General features: G+C 53.2%; 2 protein-coding genes across 6 annotated transcripts in view; one reads left to right on the top strand and one right to left on the bottom strand.

Moving 5' to 3' along the window:
* The window catches only part of LOC116940344 (uncharacterized), a 39,248-nt gene extending 16,387 nt beyond the window's left edge, over positions 1-22,861 (bottom strand). The window contains exons 1-6 of one of the 4 annotated variants that reach the window (XM_032950081.2): positions 22,560-22,861; positions 22,086-22,240; positions 2,994-3,139; positions 1,411-1,513; positions 522-648; positions 174-288 (exon numbers count right to left, since the gene is read on the bottom strand). In XM_032950081.2, coding sequence (XP_032805972.2) covers positions 174-288; positions 522-648; positions 1,411-1,513; positions 2,994-2,996 — 348 coding nt within the window. In that variant the 5' untranslated portion in view covers positions 2,997-3,139; positions 22,086-22,240; positions 22,560-22,861. The remainder of the gene's footprint in view (positions 1-173; positions 289-521; positions 649-1,410; positions 1,514-2,993; positions 3,140-22,085; positions 22,241-22,559) is intronic. The other 3 variants (XM_032950082.2, XM_032950083.2, XM_032950084.2) reach the window with 3 other exon arrangements.
* The window catches only part of LOC116940343 (cadherin-related family member 1-like), a 35,880-nt gene continuing 17,177 nt past the window's right edge, over positions 7,113-25,815 (top strand). For both annotated transcript variants that reach the window (XM_076065739.1, XM_032950080.2), the window contains exons 1-10: positions 7,113-7,887; positions 9,578-9,655; positions 10,642-10,787; positions 15,236-15,286; positions 15,643-15,732; positions 16,454-16,540; positions 21,534-21,647; positions 23,652-23,795; positions 25,263-25,341; positions 25,686-25,783. In XM_076065739.1, the coding sequence (XP_075921854.1) occupies positions 7,821-7,887; positions 9,578-9,655; positions 10,642-10,787; positions 15,236-15,286; positions 15,643-15,732; positions 16,454-16,540; positions 21,534-21,647; positions 23,652-23,795; positions 25,263-25,341; positions 25,686-25,783 (954 nt within the window). In that variant the 5' untranslated portion in view covers positions 7,113-7,820. The remainder of the gene's footprint in view (positions 7,888-9,577; positions 9,656-10,641; positions 10,788-15,235; positions 15,287-15,642; positions 15,733-16,453; positions 16,541-21,533; positions 21,648-23,651; positions 23,796-25,262; positions 25,342-25,685; positions 25,784-25,815) is intronic.

Genomic DNA, 25,815 nt, shown 5'->3' with positions numbered 1-25,815 from the left:
GCACCTATGAAGGCTGCGCGCACACACACACCCATCACCCCACCACCACTCAACCTTAACTCCTCCATCGCCATCGTCATCATCATCGCTCTCTCTCCCTTGATCTCGCGTGGCCTGGGTTCGCGCCGTGGCGGTCGGGACCCCCCCACACGTCGCGTTCCGCGCTATCCCACCATGTCGTGCGCGCACGTCTGGCTCGGGTCGTCCTTCTTCACCACCGAGTAGCGGCACGTGTCAACGTCCATCACCGCCTCGCAGTCGGCCGCAAAGTTCACCGCCCTGCCGCCGCTGCCGGTCGATGGGAGGAGATGTGGGCGCGGTGCGCGGATATCATTAGCATCGTCATCATCATCATTGTCATCCCCTGAGCACATTACCCCTATCATACAATCTCTGTATTGGCTTCCAATTAAATGTCGGGTTACAATTGAAAGTATTGCTGCGCCGGGTGCGGGCGATTGATCGGTCGGGGGCGGATATGCGACGTTGTTCGGAGCGACGTTGTGGGCGGCGTTACGTACATGCTGCAGCAGCTGATGTACGTCTCCCCGCACGTGCACAGCATGCAGCCACTTTCTCTCCACTGCTCGCCCGCGAGTCGCGACCCGCCGCTTTCGTCCTTGCACGGCCCCTCCTCCAGCACCGGGACTGCCGGGGGAACGATGACAAAAACAACAAAAAAAACAAGACGAACGAGCAACGGTCACCGGTAACATCGTCATCGTGGTCAACAGTAGAAGCAGCAGCTATGCTCTCTTCACTGCTGGATGAAGGCCCTCCCCACGCCGTCACTACCTTTTTTTTGCGTGTGCATGTTTGGTTCGTTGTCCTTCGCCCGCACCTCCGATTAGCACGCTTGGCTACGGACGGTGACAAAGAAGTTCAACATACATACGTATCTCGGCACGATGCCATCGACGATGCTACCTTCGCGCGAGCTGATTTCATTGCTCCATCTCCGCTTTCGGGCCGGGCGGCTGGGTGGCATCACCTTCTACGGCTGCCATCGCCGTTGTGCATACAAAGGACCCCGCCTGCCATTGTCTCTGATTCTTTCTTTGGCAATGCCGAGAAGCGGAGACACCTCCGACAATCTCATCGTTTGTCCGTTTAACGTGAAGTCAACGATCAGCGCCATACTTTTTCTTATATTTCACAATTGCCGCGACGACGCCACCGCCAGCCGCGTGTCGGCCCCACGGCTCTTCGATGCCTCCTCCCCCAATGTAGCGAAGTTTTGTAACTCGTTTGGGGCAGCCCGGTAGAGGGAGAGACGCAGCCTCGGGCAGCTCGTGCCGACGCGCAACATCTACGGGGTAAAACAACGCGTAGAGGGGGGGGGGGGGGCTGTGTGTCCGTGTGTTTTTTTTTTAATGTTGCTTCTTATATTCATGGGAGAGTGGCACTCGCCTCCATCCCGCATGACGATGTCCGAAAAGAGCTTCTGCTGGGTGCAGTAGCCGTGGGTGAGCGCTACCAGGGGGAGCAGCAGCAGCAGATGCGCCATGGCCTTCTGTGATACACAAAGACAAAGTTCCCCCGTGTAGCCCGCATAGACAAGTTGTGGCAAGTTACGTGAGCGAGCAGCACCTGTGAATGCTGGAACGGCGCACGACGAGACGGCGTGGCTGCCAAACCAGATCTTTCCGCCTTTGTCTCCCCGTGCGCTGATGTTTACACACAGCACCAGATAACGGAATAACGGCCCGATGCCTTCAGATATCGGAAGCTAAGTAGAGGTGAGTCTGTATAGTGTTTGCTTTGGAGGCCACACCTATCGCACAATATGCACGAGTGACTTGCGTGGATACGAGATGGGCAGACAAGGGGAGTGAAGCGACATTCATTGTTGTACTGCACTTCTTTGCTCACCGGTCTACGAACGCCACCTTCACCGACCCGCACTGACCAGCATTATAAACACGACACGCTGTGGTCTTCATCCAGCAATGGGTCCACAATGTGCTGTGAATGTAACTATTGAAATAAAACGCTTTGAACATTGAATGTGGCTTACATGGTCCATATCTTCGAGTGACAATTAACTGTAACTATTGCATGTTATACGGTCGAGGGTTGCTTAAGGTAGCATAAACTGATGATGTATTGTCCTTCCCCCGCACATCAGATTAGCACGGTTGGCTATGCACGGTGCGAAAGAAGTTCAACATACATGGACGATACATATTGTTTCAACGCAATCGTCATCTATCCATCATCGCTATCGTGAAGAAGTTTGTTAACCACGTGGTGAGAGGGAGCCCATCGAGGTGACAATCTATTGTGACGAGGGCATTGCGTGGCAGAGATAATCGAACGCGCGAGTAAATAAATCACGAGACATCTCGGCGGAGAATTAATGCAGAAACAACGCCGTTATGAAATACAATCTTGTCAGAGATTAAACACAAACGAGGTGCTTATTGGAAACACATTCATCACGCCTGTCACGCCGCCGCTCCACTGCTTTGCTGTACCTGCATGGTTCACGAATGGAACGCGCACCTCGACAAGCGCAGACTTGTGAATTAATAATACCACGTTTCATGCTGTCCAAAATTGGTTGTTTTCAACTCCTGGTGAAATAAAAGTGCGTTTACTTACTTTGCATTTCAGACCACCTCTAATTCATGAGTCAAACGCACATATGGCGCAGTTTGTTTTTGAACAACCGAACTGTATGAGCTCAATTGTTCGACGTTATCTCTTTAAGCTTTCGTTCTTTGAGTGACGCTGCAGATGCCACTCTTTCTCACCTCCAATTAGTGCGGTTGGCTACGCACGGCGTGAAAGAAGTTCAACGTACGTGCATGCTCTTGCAAAATTAGACGTAACCTGCTTTTCTCGAATTCTCACCTGGGTTAAACAAAATAAACGCGACTAACACCATCCCTCGACTCCTCTTTCCCCCCTCACCCCCATCACAACAGATGTAAGCCACGCAACCTTCCACCGTTGGCAATGTACGTGAGCAGGCCAGCAGACGATCTCACCATGGAGGCGACGTTTCGCACCTGGTCAAGGCGAGAGTCGATGTCCGTGTCGTCCAACCTCTCACTTTATACCGAAGGGCCTGCGGGCTGCCTGGCCACCTGCGACCCACTGCACACGTGTGTACACACCCGAACACCTGCACACGCTACCGTCATACAATTAAACCGCAGGTGTCAAATTATGAAATCAGCGTGCAGGTGAGCGCTATGATTAAGTATTCGGCTGACACGCTGTGACATTTATATTTGGCTGTTATTTCAAAATACATGTTAGATTTAGTGGTGGGGGGTGAGCGGTGGCGCAGTGTTTATGGCACTGCGCTACAAGCACTTTGGCGTGAGTTTGATTTCTGGCCACGGCTAGCACCAGTGGTGATTGTACAAGGGCACTGCAGCAGCCATGCTCCATCCACTGCTGTATGAAGGCTGCAACCCGAGCTGTCGCCGTCTCATACAGTCTTGTGCTGCAACAATCCACCCAGCGCCTGTGTACGAGCTGCTCTTTTTTAATCGCTCCATCTCCCACGGCTGTCGTTCCCTGCGCAGGCTCGGAAGGAAGAATCGAGCGTCACGCGCATCTCGCTACTCACTGCGTTCGCTTGTATCGCGAGCGACAAGAGATGGCATTCATCCACAACTCGACACACTTCTCAATGTCGTCGCCCGTATCTATTTACACGCCTTGACTTTAGTCAGCGAATGGCTTTTGGCATGTCACTTTTTTCGGCAAAGTCACGCAGAACGGAAACAACAAAATAATAAAAAAACATAAAACGACAAAATTCTCACGACGTTTCGACTGCAACACAAGCAATCATCATCAGGTGCGAAAACCACAGCAAGAAAATTCGAATTTTCTTGCTGTGCGAATTTTCTTGCTGTGGTTTTCGCACCTGATGATGATTGCTTGTGTTACAGTCGAAACGTCGTGAGAATTTTGTTGTTTTATGTTTTTATTATTTTGTTTCCCTTCTGCGTGACTTTACCAAAAGAACCAAGAATATGAATCCCTGCAGTCACGAAAGCTTTAAATCAAAATAAAAAATGTCACTTTTTATTACAATTATTTCGCACGGGGTTATTGTGAGGATTTTCTCTCGCTCACTTAATTTCATGAGATGTATTCACGCTGAGCGGATGCTTGATTGCTGCTGCTGTTGCTGTGCACTGCATCTCTGAGATCGTTGGCCAATAGAAATATAATTATTATTATTATGCAGGTACAGTATATGGCAGCCCCCGTGTCACACAGGTGGTGCATTGAGGTGCGTGGCCTGCACTGCGCGGCTGGCGGATTAACTGCGCGCGGGGGGGGGGGGGCTGTGTGGACCACGCTGGGCTGGGGGTGCGTGGGGGGGGGGCGAGTAAAGCCCCCGAGATGATCGCTAATAATGCCGAGCTGAGAACGCACTTTGTAGATCTCCGGCCGTTTGGGTGTCCACCGTGCATAGCCCCCAGGTGCTCCAGGCTCCTGCGGGGCGACGTTTTGTGGGACAGCAGAGGGTGGTGGCGGATGAAGTCCATCGCTGCACTCTCCCGCCGGACTCTTCACCCTCTCCACGTCAAAGCTGCCCGCATTCACCAGACGGCGCTGAGCAGCTCGGTGAAGTATGGTCAAGCAGACAACCCCCCTCATATCTGACACCACGTGGTGAGGCCTTCGTCCAGCGGTAGATTGATAGATGGGCTATACATGATCATTGTTGTTGTCGTAATTATGATGGACTATATGCATACATATATATATAAATATGAGTACATACAGCATGTATTGTAGTGGAGCGTTGTCACAGTGGTTCTCGCTGTGTGCCATAAAGCCGCCCACCTGAGTTCGATTCGCGACCATGGTTAACGTCAGTGGCGAGTGATATCCGAAGCGGTCCTGGGTGCCCCCTTACCAACCTGCATTGACCAACGTGGTGAAGTATGGTCATGCAACACCCAAAACTGACACGGTCTGGAGAGGTCGTCCACCATTGAATTGACAATGTGCGACACGTAATTAATATGAATGTAAAAACAATGTTATTAGCGTAATGCGTTGTGAACCTGGCGACCTGAATTCGATTGCAGGCCACGGCTAACATCAGTGGTGAGTAATATGTGAACAGGTTCTGGTTCCCACGCCCCCTCCGCCCTCAACCCGCAATTACCAGCGTGGTGAAGTATGGTCAAACAAAACAAAAATTGCAAAACCAAGGCAGGGCGTGGAGATGCTTCCATCAACAATTTGAATTACGATGCACTGTTAATAATCACTACTCGAAGGGGCTCTACATTATCATCATTGTTGAGTGTGATTTTAACAGCGGTGTAAGATTCATACGGGTTCATACAAACTGTCTTGTCGCGCCTAAGGGTGCTTGGGAGATGACAAACTCGGCACATTGGATGCGGTGGCATTGACGGGCGTGACGACGCGGTGGCATTGACGGGCGTGACAATGCGGTGGCATTGACAGGCATGACAATGCGGTGGCATTGACGGGCGTGACGATGCGGTGGCATTGACGGGCGTGACGACGCGGTGGCATTGACGGGCGTGACAATGCGGTGGCATTGACAGGCATGACAATGCGGTGGCATTGACGGGCGTGACGATGCGGTGGCATTGACGGGCGTGACAATGCGGTGGCATTGACGGGCGTGACAATGCGGTGGCATTGACAGGCGTGACAATGCGGTGGCATTGACGGGCGTGACGATGCGGTGGCATTGACGGGCGTGACAATGCGGTGGCATTGACGGGCGTGACAATGCGGTGGCATTGACGGGCGTGACAATGCGGTGGCATTGACGGGCGTGACGATGCGGTGGCATTAACGGGCGTGACGATGCGGTGGCATTGACGGGCGTGACAATGCGGTGGCATTGACGGGCGTGACAATGCGGTGGCATTGACGGGCGTGACGATCGGTGGCATTGATGGACGTGACGACGCGGTGGCATTGACGGGCGTGACGATCCGGTGGCATTGACGGGCGTGACGATGCGGTGGCATTGACGGGCAAGTCCGGGGATGCTGATAAGGGGGCGTCCATAAATGACGTCACGTGATTTTGGACGATTTTTGACCCTCCCTCCCTCTCGTCACACGGCGTCACAAAAAGTCAGCCCCCCCCCTCAAATATGACGTCACAAAGCTCTGCCCCCCCCCCAAATAAAACCTGCTTCAAATCGCTTTAAACTATTGTCATTGTATTGAGTATTTAATGTGGCGCTGCACTCTGATGTTGTAGGAGAAAACATGTATTAAAAAGTCTATTTAATTAAGTAGAACGTGTTGTCTATATTTATTTAAAGTTCGCGCGTTTTGATGTGACGTCACATTTCTCAACCCCCCCTCCCTCGTCACACATCGTCACACATGTCTGACCCCCCCCCCCAGGTGCGTGACGTCATTTATGGACGGCCCCTAACCGTGATGCCACCGCCAGCACCGTGGCAGCACCGGACGTGGCCAGCCGGGATAATCGGAAGTGCGGCCGGGGAAAGACAAGAAATTAAAAACAAAAAAACAATTATAAAGAAATGAGTTTTCCATCGGGATGATTTAAAAGCGCGTAGCTCCAATGGCTTCCTCATATTGGACGATAGAGCGTTCCAGACGGCCGCAGAAGCGCATAAGAAAGCGTGCGATGTGGTGACCACCACCTTTGTTTGATGGTTCGACAAAAGCCGCTGCTGCTGCGAAGATGACCGGCGATGCACTACAATTGCCCGTAACATCTGGAAATCCAGCGGCATTTGTTCAAACCAGCCCGACTCTGCTGGTGACGGGATGCTAGAGGATAGTCGAAATCCGCCCAGAGCTTTCGTGCTTGAACAAATTCAGTTTTTTTTTTTACAATATTGGCCTTAATTAGTGTGTGGAGACTCACCACCGAGTCGCGTCTCCACGTCCCTCGACTCCACGTTGGCGAGTTTGTGAGCATCGATGGCGATTCTAGATTTAAAGCTTTCGTGACTGCAAGGATCCATACTCTTTGGTTCTATTCGGTAAAGTCACGATATTGGCACGCAAAAAATAGAGATTGATTTAAAGATTGCCAGGGTCTCTGCTCCCACCACGCCCAGCGTGGTCCACAGGATGTCCCTGCCTGGGATGATGTTCATAAAACGCCTTCTTTGTCCTCCGTTACGTATCTTGCGCGCCAATATCACAATTTCCAACACCACCGCCACCACCGCTACTACCACCGCCGGCACCACCACAGCCACCGCCGCCACCACGTCCGCGACCACCACTACCACCATCGACAACAGCCGTCATGAGCCACTTAGTGGCGGTGACTTTACCACGGCGCTTGTGTGCACTTTAATGCCACGTGAAGTGTCGAATGCTCGCTTGGAGGAGGTCATGGTACGGACCCAGGTGCCATGACTAAGATGACTGGCAGATGCATAATCTGTGCCCCCTGCTGTGCCAACTTGCTGTGTTTTATCTGCCCGGCGCTCCGCTCGTTGTTGTGAGCCTCGCTCCTCTGCTACCATCACCACCACCAAAACCACCAAAACCACAACTGCCACCACCACCACCACGCACCCCGCAAGCTCTCTAAGCCGCGGGAAGAAGATTAGTCAGCAGAGCGGCTAAATCCACTCCCGTTAATTAGGCTTCGCCTCCCATAATCTGCGTCCCTGGACACTGTCCCGTGACAAATGAACGAGTCGCCGCTCCTGCGCTAAGGGCGCACCCTCACCCCCCCAAAACGCCTGCCTCGAAACGTCGCGTGTCGAGGCCGCCGGCGTTATTCGTGGGAGTAAATGCGTTGACGCGCGCGAAGGATGCGACTCGCGATTCCGCGAGTCCTCTGGGATCGTCAGCATGCCTCCGTCTCACGACTGCCTCCCGCTATTTTTCGCCATCTGCGCGCTGCTGTTCGCGCCTGCGAGTGAGTCTCACTATTGCCGCTCATCTTTCCGCGTCTTCTTTTTCTCCTTACTCCCTCCTCCGTCCTCCTCCTGCTTTGCAGCATCTTCATCCTCGCTTGCTGTGTGTGCCGTTGTTCGTCATACGTCTCCTCTCGTTAACTGTTTGACAGCCGAAGCCACGGGCTGCTTTTAAGTCATTGACCATTTGGTGGAGCATGCACTGACTCCTGGTGCGCTTATGAGACGTGTTAGAGCGTAGTGAAGTATGGTCAAACAACCCCTGTGACCCTCATCCGCTGGTATGTGAACAATAGTGAGGGGAGATGCGTCGGTTATTTATTTATTTCATTTAAAACAATCTACATATAATTATTTGAAATAGAAAATCGACAGTGGTTGTTCTTTGCACAAACTTTCACTCGCCACAGGAATGTGGACATTCCACCACTGGTTCAGGGCTGCTTGAGTGGGAACAAATTCGACTTTAAACTTGTGTGTTCTATGTTGAGCTTCTTTCACACCGTACGAAGCCAACCGTGCTAATCGGAGCGTCAATAGCCAGTTGTTCTCCAAAGCATGGCCGCGAGAGACGGCTACGGCTTTGGGAGGCGTTCATCCAGTAGTGGATCGATCATGGCTGACGATGAGTAGCCACCTGTGGGTTTCGTTCACTTTACATCGACTTGAGTCCCACAAACTTAAGCCTTCGAGTTACTGAAAACCTGACTTCGTATGTGGATGCCTTCATGAACTATTAATGAAATCTAGATTCAAACGTTTGCAGCCAGATATTTATCATTATTATTAAAAGTTCAACAATGTTGTCCCTAAATTTGAGGAGATATGAATTCGATGTTTTTGCATTGATTCTTGTTGTGCGCATAGACTCGGCCTATCGATAAGCCACCGTTATGACCCTTCGAGAACATCTGAAATTACACGAGGCCACGAACGTCTTTAATTTTTAGATTAAAAAAATAAATTCAGAATTTTTATTTCCACAGCTGTATCCTGATTTTGCTATCGGTTTCATGCCAGACGAGATGAATAATCGCAATGCAGCGCAGCTCTTCCTGTTCGAAAATTGTCCATGGAATTGGATATCACGAAACTACTTCTGAAATCCCTTTAAGTGATCTCTGACTAGAGGCAAGCAGCTTCCTACCACGGAGAGAAAATGTGCATAATCAAATGAAATGGCACGGTTGTTTTTGTGCAATCATGGGTGACAGGGCTGATACCATCAGCTCAACACACTTGAGAACCCGGTTTAATCATAAGGCAGCCCCTGGATTAGAACCGCGGATCTCAGCAGTGCCAGCTCAGCGCTCTGACATCTGACCTCTGAGCCACGTGGCCACCTCAACATAAGATTATTATATTGTTGTAGAAATGCTTCCATTCATCCGGAAACAGCCTGCATGGAACACTGTTCCAGGAATTATTTTAGCATAACGCTTCAATCATCTCAATCTGATGTTGATCACTTGATACTTATTTTGTACCTGCTACGATGATTGACAAATAGGGTACAATAATATAGGATTATTATCGAGAGGCCTACTTTGTATTCTAGCAGTGGCAGTGACCCGGAAGATATTGAGTAAGATGTGAATCCCTGATTGTGCCCCATTGGCATGGTTATGGTGGATGCCATTGTTGCGAGTTATTAATCTAATTAACTCAACGACTATTTTGTCCTCTACGCAGCGCAAGCGAACTTCGCTCCGTTCTTCCACGAGGGAGGGAACATGGCTTTCACGAGCATCTCGGAAGACACCGTCGTGGGTAAAAAGCGTCCCAGGGAGACCCCGGGAACAAGTGTCACTCGAGTGAAATGTCCATCCCGTACGAGATGATGGCTTGTCAGCAAACAACCGAAGGAGAAATGCAGTCTCGCGTTGTTCTCGAGGCAATGCCACGGACATCGTTACGTCAGTTGGTGAAGGGAGAGAGCAATCGGCGTGGGAGCAGAGTACCGTACAACTACCGATATTGGCTTCACCAATTTCACACTTGACTACAAGAATTTGATTTTTTAAAAAAAATTGAGAAAAAGGGGCTGAGCCATTAGCAAATTATTTCTCCTGACATAAAAAAAATATTGGTACAATATTGAACAAGATTTCAAAAAAACATATCTCTAGGGTATTCATTTTGTTCGGCATTTGACGCGTGTTTAAACTTTAACTGTGCCCCCAACAACGCAGTGCGCTAGCCACTCCATTGGCGCTCTCATAGAACGAGCCCTCGTATAGTTTGAACAGAATTTTGGGGCAAGCGCTGTTAGCGAGTGCCACCAATGAATGCCGGCAGGGCACACGAGGCGCTGGGTGGCCAGCACCACACCCGGCCCCGTTTGTCTCCCTCGTGGCGATGTTGACGAAACACACCGCACCAGGTACTTATTTGAGGCTGAGTCATGCCCACACACACACTTACACACACGCACAAAGATCCCCCGTATAGCCTTTACAGACTGTAGGGGCAAGTGCTGTTAGCGAGCAACTATGTAGGCCGGAACGGTACACGAAGGGGTGGGTGGCCAGCACCACGCCCGACCGCCTTTGTCTCCCTAGTGGCAATGTTTACAGACCGCACCAGGTACTCATTTGAGGCTGAGTCCACCTAGGGGAGGCCGAGGACCGGTTTTAGATAATCGTCACTGCTGTTGGCCGTGAGCGGGAATCGAACCCGGGTCGCCGGGTTCATAGCGCAGCGCGCTAACCGCTACACTACCGCACACACACGCGCGCACACGCACGTGCATCCAGGTACCCAGGTGTTCACGCTCAATGGCAGCGACCCAGAGGGAGCGCGGGTGACGTACGGCATGGAGGCGCCCCCGGGGCAGAAGGCGGTCTTCGCGGTGGAGCCGCGATCGGGCAACGTGACCTTGGTGGTACCGCTGGACCGTGAGGTGTGTGAGTGTGTGTCTGTGTGTGTCTGTGTGTGTGTTTGTGTGTGTCTGTGTGTCTGTGTGTGTGTGACTGTGAGTGTGTGTGTCTGTGTGTGAGTGTGTCTGTGTGTGAGTGTGTCTGTCTGTGTGTGTGTTTGTGAGTGTGTTTCTGTGTGTGTCTGTGTGTGTGTCTGTGTGTGTCTGTGTGTGTGTGAGTGTCTGTCTGTCTTTGTGTCTGTATGTGAGTGTGTCTGTCTGTGTGTGTCTGTGTGTCTGTGTGTGTCTGTCTGTGTGTCTGTCTGTGTGTGTCTGTGTGTATGTGTCTGTCTGAGTGTGTGTGTGTCTCTGTGTGTGTGTGTGTGAGTGTGTCTGTCTGTGTCTGTGTGTGTCTGTGACTCCGGCAAAACAACCCCCTACCTCCTCGCGGTGCCGGACGGGCAACTCTGTCGTGGACAGCGCTGTGGGGGGAGATCCAATTTTGATTGGCTCCTCCCCTCATGGCATATGTGTCCACCACAGGGGCTAAACGGGGGCTCTGGACGGGTGCGAGGGGCTGGTAACCCCTCCACCTTCAATTAATTACCACGAAACCACGAATTAAACTGAAATATGTAACAACTAAGCTTGTGCCGGAGGCCCCGGGGGGCCAGGCGTCTATGACGTCTCCTGGCCAAACCCCAATTGGCGGAGCCAGGAGATTGAATACCTACCCTCGGGGCTACTCCAGAAACAACGAAAAGCTACTACGGGTGGCCACGTGGAATGTTCGAACGCTCACTGCAGAGGAGAGGCTGCCACTCCTCTGTCGGGAGCTGGACCGGTACCGCCTGGATCTATGCGGCATTCAGGAGGTCCGGTGGACCGGCTCTGGCTCCTGCCACCATGAGGGGTGGACAGTCCTCTACTCGGGGCAGCAGACTGCCAAACAACAGGGTGTGGGTCTTCTTTTGAACAAAATAATGAAGGGGGCGTGGGAGCGTGGCGGTGAGGTGTGGGAAGCTGTAAGCCCCAGGCTACTTTGGGCTCGCCTTCCCATCAACCGGAGGCGAGGAATGGTGGTCGTGGTTAATTATGCCCCCACCGAAGATGAACATCCGTGGAGGGATGCAGGCAAAGCCGATGAGTCAGATGCCTTCTATGACCTCCTGTTACAGGTGCTGGCTAAAGTGGCCCCTCGGGATAGAGTCATCATGTTGGGTGACTTCAATGCCCGAGTTGGTCATGATACTGGCACCTGGTCTGGAGTGATTGGAGGACATGGGCCAGATCAGCTCAATAACAACGGTAGGAGGCTGCTAGATTTTTGTGCAGCCCATGGGCTTGTAATTACCAACACGCTGTTCCGGCATCGGCGCATCGACACAACATCATGGATGCATGCCGGGTCCAAGCAAGAGCATCTGCTGGACTACATAGTGACGGACCAGCGAATGCGAGCCCATGTCCTTGACACCAGGACCTACCGTGGAGCTGATCTGCCCTCTGACCATCGACTAGTCATCTGTAAGATGCGCCTGCCATTCTTCTACTCCGGTGGTGGGTGTACACCCAGGACCCCATTCCAACCTAAAGTGGCCTGGTCTCAGTTATCTGATGAAAGTTGCGAGAATTTCATCATCGCTTGCGGCTGGGATTGGCATCGTCCCCGACTCCTCCTGATGTCGAGGGTAAATGGGCGAGGTTTAGGACTGTGACTCATGCAGCTGCAATGGCTGCTTTGGGTACGCGGTCCAGACCTCCCCAGACACCCTGGATGACAGAGGAGTTGTTCAGGATGGTTGAGAAAAAGCGACAGGCCCACTATCATCGGCTACAGAATCCCACGTCAGAGAATGAGGAGGCTTACCGCAGCCTTCGCTCGGAGGTTCGGAGAGCCGTGAGGCGCTGCAAGGATGGGTGGTGGTCGCGGGTTGCTGAGGAGATAGAGTCTGCCTCAGTGGCCCGTGATCACAAATCTCTATTTAACTCCATCAAAAAAGTAACCTGCAGCGCCACACCTATTACCATCATTAGGGGAAAAAACGGTGATCCAATTTCCGACCCCCAGGAACAGGTTCGCAGATTTGCTGAGCATTTCTGTGAGGTCCTGGGGGAGGGAAAATCCCTCAGCCAGGAAAACACCGTGGCACAAAGTGAGGATGACCCTGCTGAGGCTGCGGTGCCTCAAATATTGGATGAAGTCACCCCCTGTGAGTGGCTGGCTGAGGTGCCATCTGCTGAGGAAGTATTGAAGGCGATCCGGAGTCTGAGACCAGGAAAGGCAGCGGGCAGAGATGATCTCCCAAGCGAAATGCTGAGGGAGGGTGGCGTTTGTGCACAGACTGCCCTATATGACATCATAACAACAGTCTGGACCACTGGACGGGTTCCGCAGGATTGGAAGGATGCCCTGGTGGTCCCCCTTTTTAAGAAGGGGGACCGCACAGACTGTAACAACTACAGGGGCATCTCACTCCTCAGTGTGCCAGGAAAGGTCCTGGCAAGGATTATTCAGCATCGCCTTGCCAGGCACGCTGAGGAGAGGCTTGCGGAGCCCCAATGCGGTTTCAGGAAAGGGCGGTCCTGCACAGATGCCATATTTTCTGTCCGTCTGCTACAGCAGAGGTGTAGGGAATTCCAACAAGACCTACATCTCTGCTTTATTGACCTGGTCAAGGCCTATGATACCATCAGTAGGCCTGGGCTCTGGGTCGTTCTTCGTGCTTTTGGAGTACCTGACCCTCTGCTCACGATCATTAAGGACCTTCATGATGGTGAGCGGGCCCGGGTAAAACTACGTGGCCGGGAGTCAGAGCCATTCCCTGTACACCTTGGGGTGCGACAGGGATGTCCTCTGGCTCCCACATTATTTAACATCTATTTTGACCACGTAGTTCGTGAAGCCTTCAATAGCTGTACCGGGGGAATCTCCATATGGTACAGATATAATGGGAGGCTAATCGATGCCCGGGTGCGGTCAAGGGATGGCTCCCTATTGCTCAACCACGTTATGTATGCTGATGACTTGGTAATAGCTGCTCAGTCAGAGGAGGAGTTGGAGACGCTGCTGCTGAGACTGGAGCGTGCCACTAAGGGGTGGGGCCTTACCATCAGCCCCACCAAAACTAAGCACCTGCCTGGGTATTTTGTACCATCGGACACTCCACCCCCACAACTCCCAATCGGTGATGGGGCAGTTGTGGAGAGAGTGGAGAGTTTCCCATACCTGGGCAGTGTGCTTATGACTGGCTCCAGTTTAACAGCAGAGGTCTCACTCCGAATCAGTCGAGCGGCAATATCTTTTCATCGGTTGCGTAACGCTGTGTGGAAGCTACCTGGTCTGTCGCTCCGCACTAAGCTTTAGGTCTTCTCGGCCACGGTCATTCCCTCCCTTCTCTACGCTTGCGAAACGTGGACCCCCCTAATGGAACATCTTCGCCGGTTAGAAACATTTAGGCTGGCCTGCCTACGATCCATCCTGGGTTTAACCAGACTGGATTGTGTGAGGAGCTCACAAATCCTTGAAAGATCTGGGCAGGGTCCCATCGGTGAGCTCCTCCGGCAGGCAAGGCTGCGATGGCTGGGTCATGTAGCCCGCATGCCCAGCCACCGCATACCGAAACAGCCTTTGTTTGGCCGGATTGAGGGGGCTAAGCGGGCGCGGCATGGGCTAGAGAAGAGATGGAGTGATGTGGTACAGGAGGACGTGGAGCTGAGTGGACTTTCCGATGACTGGTACCAGCGGTGTCAAGATTGGCCTCTGTGGAGGAGGCTCGTGAAGGATGCTACTGGGCAGTTGGAGGCAGTCGCCCTCCAACAACAACGGAGGGCGGAGGAGCGACGCTCACAACAGCGAGCGGAGCGCCGGGTGGCTAAAGCACAGCAGGTTGGCACAGTAGGGGGCACAGGTGGTGCATCAGCCAGTCATCTCAGTCAGTCGACCCGTGGCACCTGGGTCTGCCCCGTGACCACCTGCCAGCGGGCGTTCGACACTTCACGTGGCCTCAGGGTGCACATAGCCTGGCACAAGCGTCGTGGTGACGTCACCGCCACTTAGTGGCGAATGGCGGTTGTTGTGTGTGTGTGTGTGTCTGTCTTTGTGTCTCTGTGTGTGTCTTTGTGTCTGTCTGTCTTTGTGTCTGTGTGTCTTTGTGTGTTTGTCTTTGTGTCTGTGTGAGCGGTGGTGCAGCGGTTAGCGCGCTGCGCTATGCACCTGGCGATCCGGGTGCGATTCCCGCTCACGGCCAACACCCAGTGACGATTATTTGAATCGGTACTGGGCCTCCCCTAGGTCGACTCAGCCTCAAATGAGTACCTGGTGCGTTGTGTAAACATCGCCACTGGGGAGACAAAGGCGGTCGGGCATGGTGCTGGCCACCCACCCCCTCGTGTACCGTTCCGGCCTTCATAGGTGCTCGTTAACAGCACTTGCAACCTACAGTCTGTCACGGGAGGGATCGTTGTGTGCTCCTCTGTTCCCCTGCGCCCAGAGAGTGGACGAGCTGGACGTGATGGTGAGCATCTCTGACGGACTGAACACGGTAAGCCAGCGAGCGAGCGAGCGAAGTCCTCCTCCACGCGGATTCGTTCCCTTCCGTAGGCGCTCACCCGCGCCGCCTGGTACACTGGAGTGGTGATGCCTGTAGGGGGGTGGGAAGTTATACTGGCCTATGAGCGAATCGTATTTTAAGCGTCCCTACACGGGTGAGAGTGGTGCTGTTGACCGCGTGATATCACCCCCCATATTGTGTTCGCATTGGGTTTTCTGCGGCTGCTTCGGGCTACTGACAAACATCCCAAAGTCGGAGGCTCCTCAACAAGTAAAGCTGTTTTGAGACTCATTGAGGCACTTGTGGATAAACTGAACGACGACGATTACCATGGCATGCTCTGGCAGGTCGTGGAGAAGGCTCGCGTGTTCGTGACGGACGTCAATGATGAGCCACCTGTGTTTGATGGGATGCCCTACGTAGTCACTGTGCCTGAGGTGAGGTCCCCACCTGCTCGCCGAGATACGCTCCTAACCCACCTCTCTGCCGAACTGCCCATCCACCTACCCACCTGCCTATCTCACCACCTACCCACTGCCTACCTATCAACCTACCTACCCACCTGCCTACCTGCCCACCCGCCTACCCACCTGCCTATATGCCAACCTATCAACCCACCAAAGCAATTTGCTACCTACCCACATATCTTCATACCTACCCAAGTACCCACTTACCTGTCTGCCTGCCAAAATACTCCTCCCATCCATCTACTCACCCACCTACTTACACTACCCATCCATTCACAAACCACACACTTACACGCCCATATACCTGCCTACAATAAGCCACGTCTCTATTGCAAAACAACATTCGGCTCTTTGCCATGCTCTGGACAGCCAGTGCACAATTATAGCCGGAAAAGTCCAGAACGCTGCACCGGGAATGATTGCGTCATGACACATCTGTCTCGCCTTGCTCTGTCCTAATAGGATTAGAGCAATATAGGGTAAAACAATATCGGATTACCCGGATGCATTCTAGCTGCCGCTCCAAGGCCAGCCGAGCGGAGCTCCCTAAGACATGGAGCGAGCCGCCGGGCTCTGGGGCGCTGCGCGCACTCAACGGCAGGGGAAGAGGAGGGGGGAGCGACAGCTGAGCTTGAGAATCGTGAGAAATTGTCGGTGGGCTCGTGGACTCACGGGTTCCCTCTGCCGCCAGGACTGTCCGAGCGGGGCGAGCCTGCTGCGAGTCACGGCCACCGACAGAGACGCCGGCTCTGGGGGCAGCATCCTGTACCACCTGCAGGTGTGACTCCACCAACCCGTGCCTGGCACCGCCAGCCACCAGCCACATCCCCACTCACAGCCCCCCCCACTCCCTCCTGCCAATACTCCCCACCGCACAGCAGCAGTGCCAGCCGCATCCCAGCCACATCATTTACATGGGGAATAGAGTGTTCATTGAACGAGAGCGCCGTTGTTGTTATTCGCGTAAAACCAAATCACATCTCGGGCGTCACAATGGCGTGATGCTGACTACCTCGCCTGGTATACAGGAGGTCGTGGTAGATGTTGACTACCTCGCCTGGTATACAGGAGGTCGTAGTAGATGTTGACTACCTCGCCTGGTATACAGGAGGTCGTGGTAGATGTTGACTACCTCGCCTGGTATACAGGAGGTCGTGGTAGATGTTGACTACCTGGCCTGGTATACAGGAGGTCGTGGTAGATGTTAACTACCTCGCCTGGTATACAGGAGGTCGTGGTAGATGTTGACTACCTGGCCTGGTATACAGGAGGTCGTGGTAGATGTTGACTACCTCGGCTGGTATACAGGAGGTCGTGGTAGATGTTGACTACCTCGCCTGGTATACAGGAGGTCGTGGTAGATGTTGACTACCTGGCCTGGTATACAGGAGGTCGTGGTAGATGCTGACTACCTCGCCTGGTATACAGGATGTCGTGGTAGATGTTGACTATCTCGCCTGGTATACAGGAGGTCGTTGTAGATGTTAACTACCTCGCATGGTATACAGGAGGTCGTGGTAGATGTTGACTACCTGGCCTGGTATACAGGAGGTCGTGGTAGATGTTAACTACCTCGCCTGGTATACAGGAGGTCGTGGTAGATGTTGACTACCTGGCCTGGTATACAGGAGGTCGTGGTAGATGTTAACTACCTCGTCTGGTATACAGGAGGTCGTGGTAGATGTTAACTACCTCGCCTGGTATGCAGGAGGTCGTGGTAGAGGTTGACTACCTCGCCTGGTATACAGGAGGTCGTGGTAGATGTTGACTACCTCGCCTGGTATACAGGAGATCGTGGTAGATGTTAACTACCTCGTCTGGTATACAGGAGGTCGTGGTAGATGTTGACTACCTCGTCTGGTATACAGGAGGTCGTGGTAGATGTTGACTACCTCGCCTGGTATACAGTCGGTCGTGGTAGATGTTGACTACCTTGCCTGGTATACAGGAGGTCGTGGTAGATGTTAACTCCCTCGTCTGGCATACAGGAGGTCGTGGTAGATGTTGACTACCTCGCCTGGTATACAGGAGGTCGTGGTAGATGTTAACTACCTCGCCTGGTATACAGGAGGTCGTGGTAGATGTTGACTACCTGGCCTGGTATACAGAAGGTCGTGGTAGATGTTACTACGTTGTCTGGTATACAGGAGGTCGTGGTAGATGTTAACTACCTCGTCTGGTATACAGGAGGTCGTGGTAGATGTTAACTACCTCGTCTGGTATACAGGAGGTCGTGGTAGATGTTAACTACCTCGCCTGGTATGCAGGAGGTCGTGGTAGAGGTTGACTACCTCGCCTGGTATACAGGAGGTCGTGGTAGATGTTGACTACCTCGCCTGGTATACAGGAGATCGTGGTAGATGTTAACTACCTCGTCTGGTATACAGGAGGTCATGATAGATGTTGACTACCTCGTCTGGTATACAGGAGGTCGTGGTAGATGTTGACTACCTCGCCTGGTATACAGTCGGTCATGGTAGATGTTGACTACCTTGCCTGGTATACAGGAGGTCGTGGTAGATGTTAACTCCCTCGTCTGGCATACAGGAGGTCGTGGTAGATGTTGACTACCTCGCCTGGTATACAGGAGGTCGTGGTAGATGTTAACTACCTCGCCTGGTATACAGGAGGTCGTGGTAGATGTTGACTACCTGGCCTGGTATACAGGAGGTCGTGGTAGATGTTAACTACGTTGTCTGGTATACAGGAGGTCGTGGTAGATGTTAACTACCTCGTCTGGTATACAGGAGGTCGTGGTAGATGTTAACTACCTCGTCTGGTATACAGGAGGTCGTGGTAGATGTTAACTACCTCGCCTGGTATGCAGGAGGTCGTGGTAGAGGTTGACTACCTCGCCTGGTATACAGGAGGTCGTGGTAGATGTTGACTACCTCGCCTGGTATACAGGAGGTCGTGGTAGATGTTGACTACCTCGCCTGGTATACAGGAGGTCGTGGTAGATGTTAACTACCTCGCCTGGTATACAGGAGGTGGTGGAAGATGTTGACTACCTGGCCTGGTATACAGGAGGTCGTGGTAGATGTTAACTACCTCGTCTGGTATACAGGAGGTCGTGGTAGATGTTAACTACGTCGTCTGGTATACAGGAGGTTGTAGTAGATGTTAACTACCTCGTCTGGTATACAAGAGGTCGTGGTAGATGTTGACTACCTCGCCTGGTATACAGGAGGTCGTGGTAGATGTTGACTACCTCGCCTGGTATACAGGAGGTCGTGGTAGATGTTAAATACCTCGCCTGGTATACAGGTCGTGGTAGATGTTGACTACCTCGTCTGGTATACACGAGGTCGTGGTAGATGTTAACTACTTCATCTGGTATACAGGAGGTCGTAGTAGATGTTGACTACCTCGTCTGGTATATAGGAGGTCGTGGGAGATGTTAACCACCTCGTCTGGTATACAGGAGGTCGTGGTAGATGTTAACTACCTCGTCTGGTATACAGGAGGTCGTGGTAGATGTTGACTACCTCGTCTGGTATACAGGAGGTCGTGGTAGATGTTGACCACCTCGTATGGTATACAGGAGGTCGTGGTAGATGCTAGCTACCTCGTCTGGTATTCAGGAGGTCGTGGTAGATGTTAACTACCTCGTCTGGTATACAGGAGGTCGTGGTAGATGTTAACTACCTCGCCTGGTATACAGGAGGTCGTGGTAGATGTTGACTACCTGGCCTGGTATACAGGAGGTCGTGGTAGATGTTGACCACCTCGTATGGTATACAGGAGGTCGTGGTAGATGTTGACTACCTCGCTTGGTATACAGTCGGTCGTGGTAGATGTTGACTACCTGGCCTGGTATACAGGAGGTCGTGGTAGATGTTGACTACCTCGCCTGGTATACAGGAGGTCGTGGTAGATGTTGACTACCTCGCCTGGTATACAGGAGGTCGTGGTAGATGTTAACTACCTCGCCTGGTATACAGGAGGTGGTGGAAGATGTTGACTACCTGGCCTGGTATACAGGAGGTCGTGGTAGATGTTAACTACGTCGTCTGGTATACAGGAAGTTGTAGTAGATGTTAACTACCTCGTCTGGTATACAAGAGGTCGTGGTAGATGTTGACTACCTCGCCTGGTATACAGGAGGTCGTGGTAGATGTTGACTACCTCGCCTGGTATACAGGAGGTCGTGGTAGATGTTAAACACCTCGTCTGGTATACAGGAGGTCGTGGGAGATGTTAACCACCTCGTCTGGTATACAGGAGGTCGTGGTAGATGTTAACTACCTCGTCTGGTATACAGGAGGTCGTGGTAGATGTTGACTACCTCGTCTGGTATACAGGAGGTCGTGGTAGATGTTGACCACCTCGTATGGTATACAGGAGGTCGTGGTAGATGCTAGCTACCTCGTCTGGTATTCAGGAGGTCGTGGTAGATGTTAACTACCTCGTCTGGTATACAGGAGGTCGTGGGTTCGACCCAGACCCTGACGCCTGGATGTTGTATTTTGCGGTGTATCTCTCTCCCCGTGGTGGCGTGGATTTTTGTCCGGGTCCTCAGATTTTTGCCTCCACATTTTGAATCGACGTCACGCGTTTGGAGTGTCCTGCTGCTGTACAATTCCCAGTGATATAATTTGTGGCCAGGTCGAGCGGAATGTGGATCCTCGCCTCTGGGTAGGCTCTGGTTTCCTCCCATATGTAAACAAACAAAACACTCATTACTTGGACAACACATCCGGTTACAAAAGCAGGACGCGGCTTGGACATCATCACGTCACGTGACACCAGCAGTGACCTCCTCCGTAGGCGAACGGTTTCAACTGTTGCACAGTAAGGGAGCGAAGTGTCTCCGACGAACCTCGGTTTATTTGCGTGACAATAATTCGATCTCTTTACCCTACTTGTCAGTGACTGTGGAAGGGAAAAACAACACCGCAAGAAATGCGTCCATAACCAATAGGCGACGTGATCCTTCTTGAGAGCACTTACAGATACAGAGAGGATCGTGAGTCACCACGTTACACTGTGGTGCCTGATGAGAATTACATTGTTTCAAATGTTTTATGGTCCTACCAGTTTTTTTGATTGACATTACGAATAGTTACCAATTAGTACTAGTGACCGTAATTAGATATAATCCTTCACGTGTAGCTCATTTAGATTGCACAGCTATTCACTGCCTACATTGAATAACGTCGTTACCGTTTTCAATGGACAGCCAACAGATAATGCTGTAGAATCTTGATTTGGAGCTTTCGTGACTGCAGGAATCCATACTCTGTGGTTCTTTCGGTAAAGTCACGTGGGTAGAAAAATAATAATAGATCACGACGTTTCGATCGCAACACAAGCAACCGTCATCAGGTGAGACCAACACAGCAGGGGACATCCTGACGAAGGAGTGTTTCCCCCTTTCTCTGTGTAGGCAGCATTCCCCCCTGCTGTGTCGGTCTCACCTGATGACGGTTGCTTGTGTTGCGATCGAAACGTCGTGATCTATTATTATTTTTCTACCCACGTGACTTTACCGAAAGAACCACAGAGTATGAACACCTTCGTGATTTGTAGAGGACCGCGGGGGCTTTGGTGGCGAATTTGGCAGCGGCTCCTCTCCGTGCTGCCTTCGCCGCTCGTCTGTGGGGCTCCTGCTCCCGGCGCCTCCGAGAGCGGGCTCGACACGGCGTGTGTACGCACGCGACAACAACAACAACAACGACAACAACAACAACGACAACAACAACGACAACAAGTATCATCGTGATTATTAGACGACGACGACGACGCTGCGTCTCTCGCTGCCGTGACAGGGCGCGCGGGGGCTGTTCGCGGTGGACCGGCACAGCGGCGTCCTGCGCCTGAAGCCGAACGCGTCGCTCGACTACGAGAGGGAGCGCGCCCACGCCCTCACCATCGTGGCGCAGGTGAGGAAGGGGAAGCAGCGGTGGGGTGGGTGGGGTGGGGTGGGTGGGGTGGGTGGGGTGGGGTGGGGTGGTGTGGGTGGGTGGGTGGGGTGGTGTGGGTGGGGTGGGTGCGTTGGGTGGTGTGGGTGGGTGGGGTGGGGTGGGTGGGGTGGGTGGGTTTGGTGGGTGGGGTGGTGTGGGGTGGTGTGGGTGGGGTGGGTGGGTGGCTGGGTGGGGTGGTGTGGGGTGGTGTGGGTGGTGTGGATGGGTGGGTGGGGTGGTGTGGGTGGGTGGGGCTTGGGGTGGGGTGGGTGGTGTGGGTGGGGTCGGTGGTGTGGGTGGGGTCGGTGGTGTGGGTGGGGTCGGTGGTGTGGGTGGGTGGTGTGGGTGGTGTGGGTGGTGTGGGTGGGGCTTGGGGTGGGCGACCCGGACAATCGTTCAACTCGCGAGCTTCTTCACCTCCAAATCCGCCCGCGGTGGTCGGCGTTACGCGGGGCCCCAGCTTGGCCGTGATCGTCCTGGTTGACAGAAAGTTAGAAGTGTACCTCTGGTGGTTACCCCTTGCGTTGTCTTCTTTACTTCTCTCTCCCCCATGCGTGTGTCTCTCGCCACCTCTGCAGCCGCACACGCAAAAAAAGACAAAGATCCCCGTATAGCCTGTAACGGACTGTAGGGGCAAGTGCTGTTAGCGAGTAGCACCTATAAAGGCCGGCACGGCACACGAGGGAGTGGGTGGCCAACACCACGCCCGGCCGCCTTTGTCTCCCCAGTGGCGATGTTTACACATCGCACCAGGTACTAATTTGAGACTGAGTTGACCTAGGGGAGGCCCAGGACCGGTTCAGATAATCGTCACCGGTGTTGGCCGTGAGCGGGAATAGAACTCTGGTCGCCAGGTTCGTGACGCAGCGTAGCGCTCACCACAACACTTACCGCTCCCCAACGCATTGTGCCTCTCTCGCTCGCTCGCTCTCTCTCGCTCTCTCTCTCTCGCTCTCTCTCTCTCTCGCTCTCTCTCTCTCTCGCTCTCTCTCTCTCTCGCTCTCTCTCTCTCGCTCTCTCTCTCGCTCTCTCTCTCTCTCTCGCTCTCTCTCTCGCTCTCTCTCTCGCTCTCTCTCTCTCGCTCTCTCTCTCGCTCTCTCTCTCGCTCTCTCTCTCTCTCGCTCTCTCTCTCTCTCGCTCTCTCTCTCGCTCTCTCTCTCTCTCTCGCTCTCTCTCTCGCTCTCTCTCTCGCTCTCTCTCTCGCTCTCTCTCTCTCTCTCGCTCTCTCTCTCTCGCTCTCTCTCTCGCTCTCTCGCTCTCTCTCTCTCTCTCGCTCTCTCTCTCTCGCTCTCTCTCTCTCTCGCTCTCTCTCTCTCGCTCGCTCTCTCTCTCTCTCGCTCTCTCTCTCTCTCTGAGCCGCACGCACCCACGGGGAGCTCCCAACCACCAAGGATGCCACGAGCACAGTTGGCCACGTACGGTGTGAAAGAAGTTCGACATACACATGTGACATCAAGACACAAGAATGACCTGCACTGCAGTGTGCTTTTCATCAGCTCTGACCCTGCCATTACATTCGTGAACATCCGAGAACTCTGCTCCCGTGGTGGTGGACAGCAGAGTCCAGAGCAAGCTGTACCGTACCTCTATGCTCCCACATCTTTGCATCCCGCCTTCACCGACCGGCGCTGAGCAGCGTGGGTGAAGTACGGTCAATGGAACCCCTATCGACCCCGCACCTCGTGGCAGGAGGCACCCCCCCCCCCCGTCCAGCGGTGGATTACACACAGGGGTTGTGCGGGATAACTCCGCACCAACGGAGTCTGGAACGTCGCGGTGCTTGGGACGGCTGGGAAAACTTGAGCCGTACGCAGAACGTGAAACGCCGTTCCCGTCTCCTCCCCTCCCCTGCCCCCTCCGGTCAAAATCCCCGCAACGCGATTGTCTCCCGCGGCGATCACGACCCCCGACGCCAAAGCAAATCTCTCCCTCGCCCGTCTACCCGCCTCCGTCACCCCCATCCCGATCGCTTGCGCGGCGCAGGACGGCGGCGGGCAGCTGCGCGAGGCGTTCGCGGTGTTCTCGGCGTCGGCGCTCGTCACGGTGAGCGTGAGCGACGTGCAGGACACGCCGCCCGCCTTCGTCGGCGTGCCCTACCACGCCGTGGTGTACGAGGACACCCCCTCCGTGAGTAGCCGCGGTGTCACCACCACCGCCACCACCACCGCCTCCACCGCCACCACCACCGCCGCCACCACCACCACCGCCACCACCACCAAAACCACCACCACCGCCACCACCACCAAAACCACCACCACCGCCTCCACCGCCACCACCGCCGCCACCACCACCACCGCCACCACCGCCTCCACAGCCACGGCCGCCGCCACCACCACCACCACCGCCACCACCACCAAAACCACCACCAAAACCACCACCACCGCCTCCACCAACACAACCGTGCCATCATAACCAGCACCACAACCATCACCATCACAACCATCACCACCACAACCACTACCAAAAGACAAAGACAAAAATCCAACCCTTTATAGCCTTAACAGACTGTTGGGGCAAGTGCTGTTCGCCAGCACCTATTTTCTACTATTTTGTAAGGCCCACTGAGCTATTAGCCTCTTTGTCAGAAGCGACTGAGTCACAAATGATAGCTCAACGAAGCAGCCAAATACTCTAAACGCGTGACGTTGATACCAAATGTGGAGAGAAAAAACAGAGGACCCGGAGAAAAATCGACACCAACTCAGAGGAAAATCCACGCGACCATGGGGAGAACATGCATGTGGGTTCGAACATGTGGGTTCGATCCCGTCGGTGTGGAGATCGAACCCACGACCTCCTGTATACCAGGCGAGGTAGTTAACATCTACCACGACCTCCTGTATACCTAGCGAGGTAGTTAACATCTACCACGACCTCCTGTATACCAGACGAGGTAGTTAACATCTACCACGACCTCCTGTATACCAGACGAGGTAGTCAACATTTACCACGACCTCCTGTATACCAGGCGAGGTAGTTAACATCTACCACGACCTCCTGTATACCTAGCGAGGTAGTTAACATCTACCACGACCTCCTGTATACCAGACGAGGTAGTTAACATCTACCACGACCTCCTGTATACCAGACGAGGTAGTCAACATTTACCACGACCTCCTGTATACCAGGCGAGGTAGTTAACATCTACCAAGACCTCCTGTATACCAGGCGAGGTAGTTAACATCTACCACGACCTCCTGTATACCAGGCGAGGTAGTTAACATCTACCACGACCTCCTGTATACCAGACGAGGTAGTTAACATCTACCACGACCTCCTGTATACCAGGCCAGGTAGTTAACATCTACCACGACCTCCTGTATACCAGGCGAGGTAGTTAACATCTTCCACGACCTCCTGTATACCAGGCGAGGTAGTTAACATCTACCACGACCTCCTGTATACCAGACGAGGTAGTTAACATCTACCACGACCTCCTGTATACCAGACGAGGTAGTCAACATGTTCCACGACCTCCTGTATACCAAGCGAGGTAGTTAACATCTCGCCACCGCAGCAGCGGTCTCCGTAGCTCGGCCGTAGCTCGCGCACTCCGTCTCGGAGCCCTCGTGCCGTCCCGTCCGTCGCGCGCAGGGAGCGGACATCTTCACGGTGGTGGCGTACGACGGGGACCAGGCGATCCCCAACCCCATACGCTACTCCATCGTCAACGGTACCCAGGACAGCGGCACCGCTCTCTCAACAAAACAAAGCCAGGCTCGGGTCAAAAAATTAAATGAAGAGGCGCAGGCCTGCAACTTCTTGCTGGTGGCAGCGCCTTGACGAGAGGGAGCTCTCAAGATCCCTCGAGTCTAGAGAGGGTATTTGGCCTACTCTTTCATGCTGGTCAGATGACTTTGAAGAGGTGGGGGCTACCCACTGTTTACCCCACCACACGTGACCTGCATACACTCAAGCACATCAGACATCCAGACCATATTCAGTGGCAATTAAGCCCTGCATACACACAAACACACACACATCTGTGAATAATAATCACAATACTCCTCGCTGCAGGTAGCAATGGAATGTTCCTGATCAACGAAACTACCGGAGCCATCACCGTTCCTGACGTGACGAGATTAAACGAAGACTCGTATCAGCTCTTCGTTCAGGTATTTTATCCAGTACCGCCCCCTATCCCCTT

The sequence above is a fragment of the Petromyzon marinus genome, chromosome 8 (assembly GCF_048934315.1).
Source record: "Petromyzon marinus isolate PM22_M1 ecotype Great Lakes invasive population chromosome 8, UKy_Petmar_22M1.pri1.0, whole genome shotgun sequence".
Lineage (NCBI taxonomy): Eukaryota > Metazoa > Chordata > Hyperoartia > Petromyzontiformes > Petromyzontidae > Petromyzon > Petromyzon marinus.
Note: the sequence above shows the minus strand (reverse complement) of the source record. Positions and strands in the feature narration are given on the sequence as shown.